Source organism: Amblyomma maculatum, chromosome 10 (genome assembly GCF_055883805.1).
Source record: "Amblyomma maculatum isolate TAMU_Amacu chromosome 10, ASM5588380v1, whole genome shotgun sequence".
NCBI classification, from domain to species: domain Eukaryota; kingdom Metazoa; phylum Arthropoda; class Arachnida; order Ixodida; family Ixodidae; genus Amblyomma; species Amblyomma maculatum.
Genome location: NC_139353.1, coordinates 178,314,601 through 178,330,584, shown reverse-complemented (window position 1 = coordinate 178,330,584; position 15,984 = coordinate 178,314,601). Strand labels below are relative to the sequence as shown.

Genomic DNA, 15,984 nt, shown 5'->3' with positions numbered 1-15,984 from the left:
AGGTACAGGGCATTGTACTGTCGAAGCTAGGGCAGCAATGTATTGAAACGGGTCTAACAAATGGAGGTACCAGCAACTGCCACTATTTTTTAACACAGAAGAAAACTTTGCCCATGAAAGCATTTCTGAAAGAAAATGGACTCTCTCTCGTGGGGTGCAGAATGATTTGCAGACGATTGGAGACAACTGAACATGTTTTCTTGAATTTTTATGGTGGGGGGAAGTGTACTTCTGGGACGTCTTGCAAAGAACAGTTAAGAAATATTTTCCAGTAGACACATATGGAATGAGATGTCTCTCTGCATAAAATTACGACGGAGTGGCTTTTGATAAAATATTGTTTATTCACTCGCACAATATTTGGCGTTCGAAATGGCCAGGTACCATTCTGAACCAGATGCAAGGCTAGCCCAAATCTAATTTTCCAAAAAAAATGCACTATTGTGTGTAAATACAGAAAAGATGTGATCAAGTTCCTGAGTGGCTCTCGAAGGCAAAGCCTGTCTTGTCCCTGAGGGAAGTTTAACATGACGAACCCCGCTCACACTGGTTGATCATAAAATGATCACATGCAAGTAATCATTTTAAATAATATTTTATGTAGTGTGCACTGTCTCAAATACAGGCAATGAAAGAAAAAAAGTTAAGTGCACGGTAAATATCGCCAAGAGTCGGAATTACTCAGTAGGCCTCAACTACCAGCACTTATTTTTCTCTTGCTACTTCCACACCAATCTTCCTCCCTTCCCTTAAAGGTCCACTGAAAGGGGTCACCAAGAAGGGTAAACAACGCCATAACACTCATAGTTATTGAACCACCCATCATTCTCCCGCAAAAATTTTCGATCTAGCTTCTGCAACACCAGAGATATCGGCGATTAAAAATGACCCTTCCAATTTTCCCTCTTAACTCGTACGCCGAAGGGAGCCATAAAAAAAAAAAAAAAGAATACAAGCAAGTTCAAAGCTCCGCCCAGACATACGTCACTTCGACGAACTTCCGGTTGCCGCGCGCTCGCTCGCTGGCGTACTCGCGTCAACCCGTCCTCGCTCGCACACGCCTGAGGAGTTCGCCAGTTCGCGCAGCGACGGTTAGTGTAACCGCGAACCCGTGGTTACCCTATGTTACACGGCGGACCAAATCATGGTTATACCACTAACCGCGGTTATCGCAAACCGAGCTTGGCGACCTCGGTTTGCGTCGTTAACCGAGGTTATGACGGCGTCTGTTGACGGAAGCTACTCGTCGGCGCCCGAGTGCGCGAAACGTACGAGCGGGTCTGCTTCACAAAGTTATTCATTTGCCCACTGTATCACGTTTAAAGATCGGTGTATAGAATATGGTGCCGCCCGACGTCTTTGATTACGGCCGACAGCGCAGCGACTGCGTACTGAAGCCTTGTCTTGCCTGCAGTATCGTTTGAACGGCTTGTTGCTGAGCAGAACGTCAAAAAATTGCGCGGCCTTAGCTATGAAAGTACACGACTTTGCAACGGTTGCAGCACGGGATGCCGCGAGCAGACTGAGGTACGTTACACAATTACCGCGGGGGTGGGGCGCGTGAGAGCGGCGAACGACGGCGCCGTGCGTGACCGTCCCTAGTCGTCGCTAGGCCTAAACTGTTTCGCTTCGAAGCCGCGGCGGTCGACGCTTTGAAACATGATCAACGCTGTCGTAAATCGTCTACTTATGAAACTGCCTTACAGTGAATCCTATCCTGCCATAGTAAAATAAATATAGGATTAACTCTGCCGACGCATTAATCCCAGAGCTAGTACGAGCAGATCGGATCAGCCGAAATGCACCAGCGGCAGCTGGCTTGAGCAGAAACTAGCTTGTATCACGGCTATCGCTCTTACCAGCAATTTGCTGCTGGTCAGCGATCCTCACGAGGGCTTCATACTTGATATTCGGCTCAGTATTCCAGACGCCAACAAATTTTAGCACGCTTTATTTCGGACATCGGTGCTAACGATCCGCCGTGTAGTTCGCATACGGTATGCGGGAGGAGGGGCCGCGGCGGTGTTTACGGCGGTCGAGGAGGTGCTGCCATCGTGCGGTGCTTGACCGTGCTGTTGACGTCTCGTCGGACGACACTGCGGTACTTCTGAAACCACGTTATATAAATAAGATACTTGTAAATGCAGCTTCGTTCTGCCAATCCCTGCGTTGCTTCAGTTGTTGTGCTTAATGGGCAATGATCACCTAACCGATAACGGCGGCGAGCTGTGTAACAGCCCGATCAGAGTTCGAGCAGCGCACGAGCAGACGACTTTCGCAGCTACCGGAAGTGTGTCCGTGACGTTATGGCTGCAGTGGCTTCAGCGAATGGCAGCTACTAGCAAGCCTTGCCAGTCAACTCCCCCGTGACGTCACGGGATAAGGAAATAGTTCCATGCGACACCGCCAAGCGACTGTCTCTCTGACCGCGAATTTCAAAAAACGCTGTTTTTCAAAATTAATAATAAATCGCTGGCTTTGTTCCAAGAAGTTATACTTTGCGTTAATGCTCAAAAGGATGTGTTCTACACACTGAACACGTTTATCAGTGGCTTCTTGGGGCCCATTTCCGTGGACCTTTAAGGTGCGGGTCAGGGGTCCACGAAGGCTATTTGACAGACAATGCGCCTTTCTTTTGCTATAAATCAATTTTCAATTTTACCCTTGCATCACGAGTCATGCACTACTCCTAGGTCATGTAGGGTTGTTGGCCCGGCTCAGTTAAAACTGAGATTTGCACCTATGCCATGATGTCTTTCACATAGTTTACGACTGTATGTTAGAGAACATGTATGACATAATAGAGGCAAAAATTAGGCTCGCAGTTAATAAAATACGCTTGTACGGTAACATACAAGGGCAGCCGAGAACAGGAGTCAATAATGACCTCGCATTGTACATTTATATGATTTGTATTGTAGTTCCAATGTCTTTGCGCTTGCAGTAGGGGACAACATGCTCCTACTGTGTAATAGGTCGCGCTAGCGCTCACGCAACTGGCATTTTCAGTGATTAAGAAATATGCGACTAATTTGAGAAGAAAACTGATCATTAAGCATTCAATAAAATATGGCGGATTTTGCTTTTTCAACTTTTTTTGTGATAACAAAAAAAAAAACTAGTGTCCCCTAAACCTGTTCGAATCCAAATATCATTAGTGCTAACGTGAAGAGATGCGTGTAGCGGTAAGAATACTCATAGCTATGAATCCAAAATGGATTTCTGTTACCGGATAAAACAAACACATCCTTCTTAGTGATATTGAACATTTCATGTATACAGAGGTCCAAACCTAGGTATTGGATAGATTTGTCACAGCAAGCATGAGGGTAGTCCGACACAAAACGAGCAGCGAGGTTTTTCGGGCATGTTTCACACTGAAACACCACATCCTTGACAAAAACATGAATTCGGTCATTAATCTGGCTGCGAGTGCTCATAATAAAGAGGAGATCGCTCCCCAGATTCTTACCAAAGCGGACTCTGTAAGATTTGTATTAGCGTACAGAGCAGTAAATATCACTTTAAAGTTTTTATCTACAGTTAACAAGTTAACAATAAAATAGGAACACGCGCATATTCCGTTGCTTGCGAATGTGTTTATTAGTACACTGCGAACCACAAAGAACAAATCAAAATCGGCATAAAGCCTTACATGTCAGCGTCAAGTTGTCTTCTATGAGACAAGCACCTAACCGGTGATAAACAGGCAGCCTCATGGCCAGTATTCCGTCTCATTATTTTTGTCCAAGAGCTGAATCCACTAACATGGTGAACTCAGATGTGCAGTGTTTATATATAAACAGGAATTACGTGTTACTGTGATTAGACTCAGCGATTCACTTTCCTGCACTTCGTGTAATCTAGGCTTTCGGCTTTACTTTTATAAAGATATCTGCCGGTATATATAGAGCACCTGGTAGATGCTTAAGCACTTGCATAGCAGGCTCAGTCATCGACTTCTTTGCGGAAAATTCGGCATTTGACTTATGCACAGCGATCTCCCTTTCTCTCGCCTATACTCTTAGTACGTATGAAGTAGCAAGACGATCTTGTAATGACGTACAGCAAGTAATGTACACAATATCTATGCTGCGGTACTTGCCTGCATTTTCAGAGCTATTCTGTGAAAGGCTTTTCCTTCACGTGAGCTGTTACGTTTGTTGAGCGGGACAAGTATGTTAACAATTGCTGGAAGAAGCACACACACAGACGGTGGAGCCAGCAAGAGAAGGAACTGAGCTGTTGTAACTGTGCTTAGTTTAAAATTCCTTCATTCATATCGGCATATAGCTAGGGTGGCACTGCTGGACAAACACGGAATTATAATTCTGTTCTGGCATTCAGCGACGTTGGAAGGAGCTCTCATAGCGGTTTCAAGATTTTACAGTAATAATATATTTCTATCTTGACACGTCCCGCATTCAGGGAAAAATAAACACTTTGTTGCGAGAATCCTTTCGTTTAAAAATGTTCTTCATTTTATGGCATAGTTCTGGCTTCTATTTAGTGATTTTGGGAATAAACAAGTAGCAGCCCTTAAAAGCCAGCGCTATCTCCAGGTTATGTCATGCTAAGAAGTTAGCAGGTGCAAGTAGATGCAGTTAGCACAGGACCGGGTTAATTGGAGGAATATGGGAGAGGCCTTCGCCCTGCAGTGGGTATAGTCAGGTTAATAATCATGATGATGCTGTCTGCCCATAGGCGAAGGAGCGCTTCTAGATGTTGTTGCTACCAGTCTGTGTTTCAGGTTTTCATTTTTAGCAGAAATGTTAGTCATTGTGCATTCAAGATGTTGTGAGGCGTACCTGAGGATGCCGTAGTCGGTTTACGTTTTTTAGACCGAAATTCAGTTCATCATCATCATCATCAGCCTGATTATACCCACTGCAGGGCGAAGGCCTCTCCCATATCTCTCCACTTAACCCGGTTCTGTGCTAGCTGCATCCACTTGACCCCTGCGAACTTCTTAATCTCATCCGCCCACCTAACTTTCTGCCGCCCCCTGCTACGCTTTCCTTCCCTTGGAATCCAGTTTGTTACCCTCAGCGACCATCGGTTATCCTCTCTTCGCACTACATGTCCTGCCCATGTCCATTTCTTCTTCTTAATTTCCACTAGAATGTCGTTAACTTGCGTTATTTCTCTGACCCACTCTGCACGCTTTCTATCTCTTAATGTTACCCCTACCATTTTTCGTTCCATAGCCCTCTGGGTTGTCCTCAACTTAAGTAGAACTCTCTTGGTTAGCCTCCACGTTTCAGCCCCATAGGTGAGTACAGGCAAGATGCAACTGTTGTATACTTTCCTCTTGAGCGATACCGGTAAGCTGCTATTCATAATCTGCGAGTGCTTGCCAAATGCGCTCCATCCCAATCTTATTCTTCTTGTTATTTCCTTTTCATGGTCCGGATCTGCGGTTACTACCTGTCCTAAGTAGTTATATTCGCCTACTACTTCCAGTATTTCGCTACCTAATGTAAACTCCTGTTCCTTCCCGAGGCTGTTGAACATTACCTTAGTCTTCTGCATATTGATTTTCAAGCCTACCTTTCTACTTTTCCTGTCTAGGTCATCAATCATTATTTGCAGTTCATCTCCCGAGTTGCTTAGCAAGGCAATGTCATCAGCAAATCGCAGATTACTGAGGTATTCTCCATCTACCCTTATCCCTAACTGCTCCCATTCCAAGTCTCTGAATACTTCCTCTAAACAAGCTGTGAATAGTACTGGGGAGATTGTGTCTCCTTGCCTAACACCTTTCTTTATGGGAATTTTGTTACTTTCTTTATGCAGAACTATGGTTGCTGTGCAGCCACTATATATATCTTCCAGCACTTTCACGTACGGCTCGTCTACCCCCTGATTTCGCAATGCCTGCATCACCGCCGAGGTTTCAACTGAGTCAAATGCTTTTTCGTAATCAATGAATGCTATGTATAAGGGCTGATTATATTCCGAGCATTTTTCTATCACCTGATTGATGGCATGTATATGATCGATAGTAGAGTACCGTTTCCGAAACCCTGCTTGATCCTTTGCTTGATTGCAGTCTAAGGTTGTCCTGATTCTATTAGCGATTACCTTAGTAAATACCTTATACGTAACAGACAGTAAGCTGATTGGTCTGTAATTTTTAAGGTCCTTAGAGTCCCCTTTCTTGTGAATGAGGATAATGTTTGCATTCTTCCATGCTTCCGGTGCCGTCGATGACACCAGGCACTGCGTATACAGGGTGGCCAGTTTTTCTAGCACGATATCCCCCCCGTCCTTCAGCAAATCTGTAGTTATCCGATCCTCTCCAGCTGATTTCCCCCTTTTCATAGTTTCTAGTGCTTTCTTGACCTCGTCCTTCGTCACTGGTGGAACGTCTGACTGTTTTTCCCTATCGCCAATCTCATTACGGTCCTGACTACTTTGGCTACTGTAGAGATCTGTATAGAACTCCTCGGCTACTTTGACTATCTTTTCCATATTAGTGATGACGTTGCCCGCCTTGTCCCTTATCGCATACATCTGGTTTTTGCCTATGCCCAATTTCTTCTTTACCGCTTTAAGGCTTCCCCCGTTCTTTACAGCATGCTCAATTTTCTCCATGTTATACTTCCTTATATCGGCCACCTTGCGCTTATTGATTAGCTTTGATATCTCGGCCAATTCGATCTGGTCTGTTGGATTGGAAGCTTTCATACTCTGCCGTTTCTTAATCAAATCTTTCGTCTCCTTAGACAGCTTACCGGTATCCTCTCTAACTATCCTACCGCCTACTTCTACCGCGCACTCAGTAATGATATCTCTGAAATTATTATTCCTTGCCTCTAGGGTAATGTCGCCATCCTCAGTTAGAGCTGAATACCTATTCTGTAGAAATTCAGTTACTCTTTGCCAATTCAAAGGTTGTCATGTCATAAGGTCTGCTCTTCAGCGGCAGGCACACTGTCGCTTAAGATTTCTCTAAGTATGTTAAGGCTCTCAGAGGTAAGAATGATACAATTTCTGTCCTTTAGATAGGCTTTCAGCTCGTGCGATCATCCCAGCCAGTACAAAACATTGACCCAGTATTGGTCGGTATTGTCGACCCAACGTGTTGGCCCAACATAGGACAAGTGTACTTCCAACAAAATAATAAGATTGGGCTTATTGTTTATGCTGTCTTGTACAGCAATCCTATTATACCGTTCAAAGGAACACTTCGTGGCCCGGAACTGAAACCAGCAGATTTCACTGTTAACATATAGTTATTTTCACGCTTTTGGGGCGATGCATCGCTGTCAAAATTTGTGACATAAGACTTAAGAAACACGTCTAATCAACGACCGAAAAATATTTGATAAACACGATAGGATTTCGCGGCGAACTATTTGCCAGTCGGGTTCCCTAAATGCAGAAGTAACTCACCTGCCTCAAATTTGGCTACCTAAATATGAAAGGTTGGTTCCGTAAAAGCACGCGCAAGGCGTTTTACTTGTCAAACCGTGTTTAGCCCTCGCTTGCTTAAATAAAGTATATGTTGCAGCGGTATTCGCAAGTAGCACCACTCATCGCTTTAAGGCGCGATCGTAAACGTCAATTTTCAAAAGGAGCTCTCTACTTCAGTTATCGGTTCTATTCCTCATATACATAACTGGTCGTCTTCTCTCTTGAATGGGCGATCGTGGGAAAGGCAACTTATAACAGGGCTAGCTCCAAAGAAGACGTCTACTTTTGTTTTGTAGGCATCAACGTCCCACAGCAATTAAGACCATCAGAGACGGTGTAGGGGAGAACTCCGGAAATTTCGACCAATCGGGGTTGTTCGACATCAACTAACATCTCACAGGACACTAACGGGATGGTTTTCCTCTCCATTGAAAAGTAGCATCTACAGCCGGCATTCTATCTCGCATCCTAGGGCACAGAAGCCGAGCGCCTTAACCACTGCACTACAGCGGGGGAGGGGGGGGGATAAGAAGCGTGATGCAGTCTTAGATCTCCGTACGCAAGGTTAGTGGTCTCAATTTGGTCCTCACAACGAATATAATACCCAAAAACTACTACTGGCAAACACCGGGGAGTATTTTTTTTTTCTGGTCTTATCGCAACTATTGCCTCCGTCGGCTCTAACTGTGAACGTTATCCTTGACCTGTTATCTAGCGACGCCGAATGAATAATCAGGTTACAAGGGATCTTAAGGTTGCACAGATCATGCCACAAACAGTTAGGTCTGCGCAAAGTCTGCGCAAAGACCAAGTTTCGCAGCAGGTAAGGAGACAGGTAATGAGTCTTTCTTGCCACAAAAAACGATAAAGAAAGCAAATTCGCAGAATGAAAAGGCAGTTTGAAAAGCGTTTTCGCATCTACCATTAGGGCTTTGCTTAATCGCCAATTCGATTAGTTGACAATTTGAAATACTTAATGAAACCAGGGACTGAAAGTAAGGTTTATAGAGAAAAATTATGTCAATTAGATTGTTTTGTTATTGTTAAGGCCCAAAAAATATCAGCGTTAGCTGCGGGTAAAACGTATCCCTATACATATTTGAGGGAATCCGGTTGATTGGAATGAACTGGAGAATTATTGAACGCCCGCCTCTAGGATAGCAGCACTCACCCTAAAAGCATCAACTGGAAAACGAAGATGATTTGCGTAATGAGCCGTGACCAATCCGGCGAGCAGCAAGCATGCCGCAAACTTAAGCCAGCCCATTTCGGCAACACGTAAAGGACCAGTCAGATGTGCACTTCGGCTGAGCAAGGTGGCTGGCTATGGCGTTGACCGTCTCGCCACTGTGCTCTTATCCGGCTAGAGCGGGTAGCGTGAAAGTAAACAAGGAGCGAGAGGACAGCTTCAACAAGACAAAGAAGAGCAGAGGAGGCTACAGCCAGTAAAACGCTACTATGTGCTCCGATGTGTTTGTTATTTGAAAGTGCCGACGTAATGTTTTTCGCCAGCAGCGAGCGACCAAGTGCAGGCACCACGTCTGTGTTGCTATATTTTTTTTTATTCATGTCTTTGCCCTTCGGGGCCTAGAGATGCAGTACGTGGGAAACTGAGCTCCTCTTATACGAGTAGAGTAACCATATGCTGTCTAAGCGAGGCTCCCTTAGTTTCGGGTTTCCGCTTCGCTGTGTGCTTTCGGTCGCTTATCTTCTTCGTCAGATGTTTAGCCGAAAGATGTACAGCAAAGATAGTTGTCTTTTGACTTCAGGCAGAAGCTACAGCTAAGTGTAGCCACAGAAACTGGCGAATAATGTTGCCATAGGAAAGGATGGTCTCAGCCTACGACGCAGAACTCTGGCTCAAAAAGGAGGCAACCGAATTCATGTGGATGCACTTCCTAGGACGAGTACCAGGACGCTTGATAATAAATGTGTACCTCCCTTCTGTTCTAATTTTCTTCTAGTGTCAAAAGTACCAATGAAGACGTGAGCACACTTCAATCAAAACTAGAGGCGCTGACCTAGTGATATACAATATGGCCACATTACATTCATACAACACATTTGCACCAAATTATATTCATGCATTCATAAATATTTTACATACTGTAGTCATTCATTATATATGACGAGCTCACTCATTCTGCATTAAAGATCGATTTAAAACAAATTTGCTGTGAACTTGGATTTGCGATAGCTATTTAAACTAGTTTAATTTAAAAGGAGCTAATAGCACAATTTAGGTCATGGCAGTTATCAGTCATATTTAAGGTCCACATAAGGTTTTTTGATGCAGGGGCGTGAAGGAAACACCTGTGGACGTTGCACTAAATAACATAAAACTTCGCCCATGCCCATCTTCAACCAGAGGCCTCATTGAAACTCAACCCAAGCTTTGCACCAACTACCACACAACTGCACGCGAAAATAGAAATGGTTTATTTCAAAAAAGATGTCGGGGCAAGTTTTTGTTCTCTTTTTCAGAAGGGTTTCAGCATTGGGTGTGTAGTTCGCCATAAGGTTGCTAGAGAAATTGGGAGCTTTGGAATTTCGTACCGACAGTAATATTTACACCTTCGTTGACAGCAAAAACGAAGCAGCTCAGAATGACATACAAGTAAACAACCAACAAACAAGGAAATAAAAATTAAAACAATATGCCTAAGAAATAAAAGACTAAAAACTACACTAGTTATATTAATCCCCAAGATTACAAAACAAATGCTTCTTTCTCCACGCACTTCGGACACACACATCCGCGCAGTTCGCCTGAAGCCTGCTGTAACAAGGCACCCTTACACGCACTCTTGTCGTTCCTTAGATCGCTCGCACCGTGGCGCTTCCATCGAGCGACCGTGCCTCTGCGTAGGAGGTATGCTCTTAGAAAAAAGTACACAACCAAACCAGCGCCACACCTGTACGGCACAGCGTCGAGCACGAGTGCCCCATGCGTACAAAGCCTAAAACAGGCTAGGAGTGTCGAGTTAACCGCTCCATGAAATCAAAGGCGGCAGTCAGGGCACGCCTTCATGATTAAAGGAGTAGATGGATGTTCCAGCGCCCAACAATGAACAAGCAGCGTGAAAGCAAGAAGAGCGTTTATTCGGGATGCATGCTGGTATTTATAGCCTACAAGCGGCTGCATGGTAACGGCCAGAGCGCATGCGCGACTGATACATTACATCTTCCTCGGTGTAATCTTTAAAAGTCTGAGAGCACAATATGCGACACTTGTAAATTCTGGTCGTAGTGAAGACGATTGGGCTGTCTCTTTTGTCGGGTGGATCGCCTTGGCACAAATTGAGTGGACTGTATTGTAGACTGCGACGCTTCCACGTTTTCCTGAGAAATGTCTTCGCTGCCAGAGTCATATTCCGTTAAGTCGCTTCGGAATGGCTCACGTGTGGCTAGAAGATGTCGTCGGTTGTTGTCCTCTGTAAGGACGCGATAGGACCTTGGTGCTACCAGGCCCATGACTCGAGCCTTGCAGTCCCATGCATTCCCTCGTACTCCTACAACTGCATCTTTTTTTAGTTCAGGCAGATTTTTCCCTTTTGAGGGCCTTTGCTGGCGTGGTTGGCGCCGGGACTGCTGTTGACTGGAGCATGACACGAAGTCTGGTAGCCGAGTGCGCAACTTTTTGCCTTGAAGATGCTCCCCAGGGGACCGGCCTTCGGCTAGTGGAGTCGAGCGATAACCGAGAAGGCCCAACAAGAAGTCCTCGTTGAGTTCGCCAGTCTTCTTCATTATTCTTTTGACAATTTGGACTCCCTTCTCGGCGAGGCCATTGGACCGTGGGAATCGCGGACTGGACGTGACATGCTTGAAGTCGTATCTAGAGGCGAACAAAGCAAATTCATGTGATGAAAACTGAGGACCGTTGTCGGTGCAGACTTCCAACGGAATCCCATACCGTGCAAAAACTGAGCTAAGCTTAGCAATGACAGTGCATGTCGTTGTGTGAGTAAGCTTTTCGACTTCAGGAAAGTTTGAAAACCCACCGAACACGCACAGGTAGGAGTTTCCGCCGTACATAAAGATGTCAACACCCACCCTGTACCAGGCATGGCCTGGGATCGGCTTAAGCAGCACTGGTTAGGTTTCTTGTTTGTAAGCGTATTTTTGACAAACAGAACAGGTCTTCACCATGGTTTCAATGTCCGTATTCAGTCTCAGCCAGAATACCAAGTGACGGGCTCTTGCTTTGCACTTATTTATGCCTAAGTGACCTTCATGAATACGACCCAGTATTTCAGCTCTCATATTCTTCGGAATGACAACCTTTGTCCCCTTCATGATAATACCCTTAACTTCTGATAACTCAGGACCAAAAGGTTTCATCGAGCCTTCAATTTCTTCTCCCCTGTTTGCAAGTCTGGGTCAGAGGCTGTCGCTTCTGCCAGTCGATCAAACATTTTCTTGCTCACCAGCTCTAAAGTCACGCTCACTGCATGAACGTCGACGTCTTGGACCGACTGGCGACGATCTTGAAAGCATATCGGCAGAATGTTCAGAGCAGGACGAGGCTCAACGAGAACAGGAAGTCGCTCGTATAAAAACACGCCGGCAGTTCGAATGCTCCAAGTGCAACCGTGTCCATGAACGCGGCAGATGCCCAGCGTTCGGCAAAACATGCTTCCGGTGCCGTGGCGCTAACCATTTTTCGGCCTGTTGCAAAAGCGTGTTTCAAGTAAGCGAAGTACGCGGCAAGCAGGAAGGTTTTGAAATACTCGACGTCTGCTTAGGCAACAGAGCTGATTGGGTCATTCACGCGAGAGTGGCTTCCCTAGTAGTGTCTCTGAAAGTAGACACAGGCTCGCAAGCGAATTTATTGCCTTACTCCGTTTTTCAAAGGCTCAAAGCGAAGTCTGCTTTAAGAGCAAGCCCCTCCGTCCTCCGCTCATACACCGGTGACGTTATAAAGCACATCGGCGTGGCTACGCTCCAAGTGGTTATGACCGACCAAAGTGGGTACTTCGACTTCTTCATTGTAAAAAAGGGCAACCAGGCCATATTGGGACTGTCTGCAAGTGAAGCGTTAGGTCTGTTGTCGCGTTCTGTGAACACTGTGCACATGAACAGCACTGAAAGGAATTTCCCGAGTTGTTTCAGGGCATCGGCTGCCTAGCACGCCCTTACCACATGGTTCTGCGCGACTGATACATTACAATGGACGCCGCCTAGGGAAGAGCTTGGCCCCAACGAGGTACAACCACTGAAAGACGTTTCCATGGCATCCAGGTCACTCAACGAGCCTATATGACTAAATCGCCCTTTCCCACAAACTTGGGCCGCGCACACCGTATAAACGTTGCGATATGCGTGCGGTGTCATTACGGAAAAATAAAGCTGCAAACTGGCGTCGGCCTGGTCATTCAAAACGGATTGCCTTGCTGGAAACAGCACAGAAGGGACGCGAAAGCACTTGAACATGACGACAAAAGCCAAGTTTCGGTACCCCAAAGCCGGCTGTTAGTATTTTTCTGGAAAACGAGCGGCCGGATGACGCTTGATGAAAAGGAATCAGGCCGGGGACCATGTCCACGGCCGCTTACTTCGAAGCGTTATTTCTGCGCTTTCATTGGGCACCAAACGTGGAAGAATCCCACCTTTGCAATGAGCAGAAATACCGCAGAGGATGCCACTGCAACCTATTGATGAAGTTCGATTGAGATTTTATTTTAGGAAGAGAAGTTCACGAAGATTTTTTTTTATTTGCTTGAATTTTATAAACGCCATTATAAACACAAAGTTCAAGGTTGTCATAAGGGCTCCTAATAGAGCTATATTTGGAAACCGAAGTTCACTTCCTGGCGTTGAAAATTGCTTTCCCAAAAGAATTATTTGCCACTGTTTTAAAACTACTACAGCAAGTATATTACAAGAATCAGATGCTAACTGTATCTGTCTGCACGTCGCGAAGAAGCGTCTTCGCTCAAGCAAAGCATTGCGCTCAACTAGTATTCGCGGCGCACTTTGCTATTGGCGAGATTTTTTTATGTTCCTAGCGTCCCTCACCACCAGACAGAGTGCCAACTTTTCGCTGTGTGTAATAGACTTTCTAGCGAAATATGATCTCAGGCTCTACTCATATTATCTCCTTTACCTCTAAGAGAGTCCTAACACGGGTAAAAAGTTTGAAAACATTCTCAAAGCATCCGCGACCCGTAACCGTTAGAATTTGAATGGTGGCTTAATGCACACTTTCATGTTGACGTACACCGTGATTAAGTGGTAACCCTTTGCTGACGAGATCTGCTTCAAGCCGTTTCCTTGTGTTGGAACACTGGGCCGCTTAATGTTTAGCCGCGGCAAAACTGCGACAGCTATCTAGCTGACTTTGTATAGGTACTTAATGACACTGCATCCAATTGATTTTAAGAACGGAACCTGTAATTAATTTGCCCTTCTGCCGGCAGGAAGTGACGCATTTATTTCTTTGAATTTGGATCCAGAAAGTCGCTTCTCAGGTCCAAAACAGCTACGACATAACTCAAGGGTGCTTAGTTATGACTTACTTCGAGTGACGCCTAATGTAGCCTAGCTCCCGGGATCCGTCCTCAAAAAGTGTTGCCTGCGCTCACAGTTTACTTACGAGAATCGTCGCTGATGACGGTACTTGCACTTCACTTGTTTTTTCATTTTTTTTTGTGTGCTCCGTGATATAAATCCCTTATAAGCAGTGAACGTAGGACATCTTGCTCGCTGTTATTTTCGAATCCACATCGCCTCAAGCCATCTGTTCTTCAGACTCAGTGCCTATTTACATAGTAGTTTTTTGCGCACCCGGTAATAGAACAGGACGTGTCTGGTGGTGACCACAAGTGTACATGTCGCAAGACAAGAAAGAGCCTAATATAGAAACCAATATTATATATCCGCAGAAACAGAAAAAAGAAATTCAGACACTCTGGCGAATAAAGTGATGAAAGGCCTGAGCGCTGCATTCTGCTACGCGTCTGCTGCGCATGTGGCGGTGAATGCTGCTACCAGAAAAGCAAGCGACTAATATTTCACATTCTGCGAGTGCATTTATGCTCCTTGCATCTTCGCAGTTCTCCGTTTACTGTGGTATGGTTGTGTTTACCGGGTACGCGGCATTAATTAGCAATTATTTAATTGATTGCGCCACTGGCGCTATTCAGTAATTGTATTTAAGTAACCAATAATTAGTATTTATAGTTAGTGGAGGATTATTTATTATTCAGTAGTCAATTAGTAAGTTGCAATAATAAATAAATGGTTGGTTATTAGTAATTAGTGAATAATTATTTATATACTATTTATTAGTCGTTAGTAACTAATCATTGATCAGCATATGGCCATATAAGACGCATTCGCGCATACTGTGGTGGGGTTGTGTGGTTGGTCGAGACCTTCATGACGTTATCCCGTCTCAGTCAATCAGAGCCACCGCAAAAGCGGGACACTTTTGCTGATGACAACAATGAAGCAATTAAGACTTCCGCCTTTTTGTGCATTTTGATTGAGGCAGCGGTTATTCTGTCAGTTTCTTACGACAATCAACTCAGGCGTTATGCAAATAGTCGCACTGGAGAAAACGATTTGTGCGGCGGTCTGGTAAGCACGTGAGATTCATGGCGATTCTCTGACGCGTAGTTGGTCCCGTTCCCAAGGTTAATAAAGCCCGTCAATTTACACTGTAACGCAGAAATCATTTTCCCCGAGTCATTAAAAAACCTGGAGGTTTTAGCTTACTCACACATTTCGGGATAAATGGCTTCTCTAAGATTAGTTGCAATGTTCCCTAATGCAGGAACATCGGAAGTATCATGGCTACTAGCAGCAGCGCATCTTATATAGCACGCACTTACAGCTGTATGTCGAAATCGAGAGCTTTCTTTCTGTTCGAATTCCCTTGAACAGTTCAGACTTCAATGTCTAAAGGTAATGCTATTGTAAAGGAATGATGACGACAAAGTGCTGTGCTCGCGTGTGGAAGGTGGAGAACTACGAAGTGTGTGTCATTCGTGCTGAGCGCAGCTGGCATGAAGTTGTTAGTCTGGTCCCAGCTACCTCTTTGTAAATATCCTTAAATACATCCGTGTACCTACGTTACATTATTGGTGGAGGTCTGTCAACGAAGAAAGCGCCCATCCACATTGCCTGCCGGTCTTCTGCAGCCTATCGACGTGCCCCTCGAACCCTTCCATCGTGTCTTACTAGACCTCTTCGGACCTTTTCTGACGTCCAGTTCGGGCAACCACTGGATCGCTGTTGCGACCGACTACGCCACCCGATAGGCTACACGGGTGCACCGATGTCGCCAATTTCTTGATTCAAAATGTCATCCTTCATCACGGTGCTCCATGTCAATTGCTGAAGGACCGCGACGGCTACTTTTTGTCCCGGGTAGTTGACGACATACTCCGGGCCTGTTCCATTCTCAAACAAACGGGCTTACCGAGCGACTGAACAGGACCCTCACTGAAATGCTATGTACGTCGCACCCGATCATTGTGATTGGGACATAGCCTTACCCTATGTAACATTTGCTTACAATTCGTGGCGACATGACACCGCAGGCAATTCGCCTTCCTATCT

The 15,984-nt window shown here is 45.2% G+C and overlaps 1 protein-coding gene across 1 annotated transcript in view; it reads right to left on the bottom strand.

The window, feature by feature from the left end:
- LOC146178017 (uncharacterized) overlaps positions 1 to 8,726 on the bottom strand; it is a 33,910-nt gene extending 25,184 nt beyond the window's left edge. Inside the window, exon 1 of the mRNA XM_084581915.1 lies at positions 8,591 to 8,726. Within this exon, the coding sequence (XP_084438041.1) occupies positions 8,591 to 8,686 (96 nt within the window). The 5' untranslated portion in view covers positions 8,687 to 8,726. The remainder of the gene's footprint in view (positions 1 to 8,590) is intronic.
- Between the last annotated feature and the right edge of the window lie 7,258 nt (positions 8,727 to 15,984).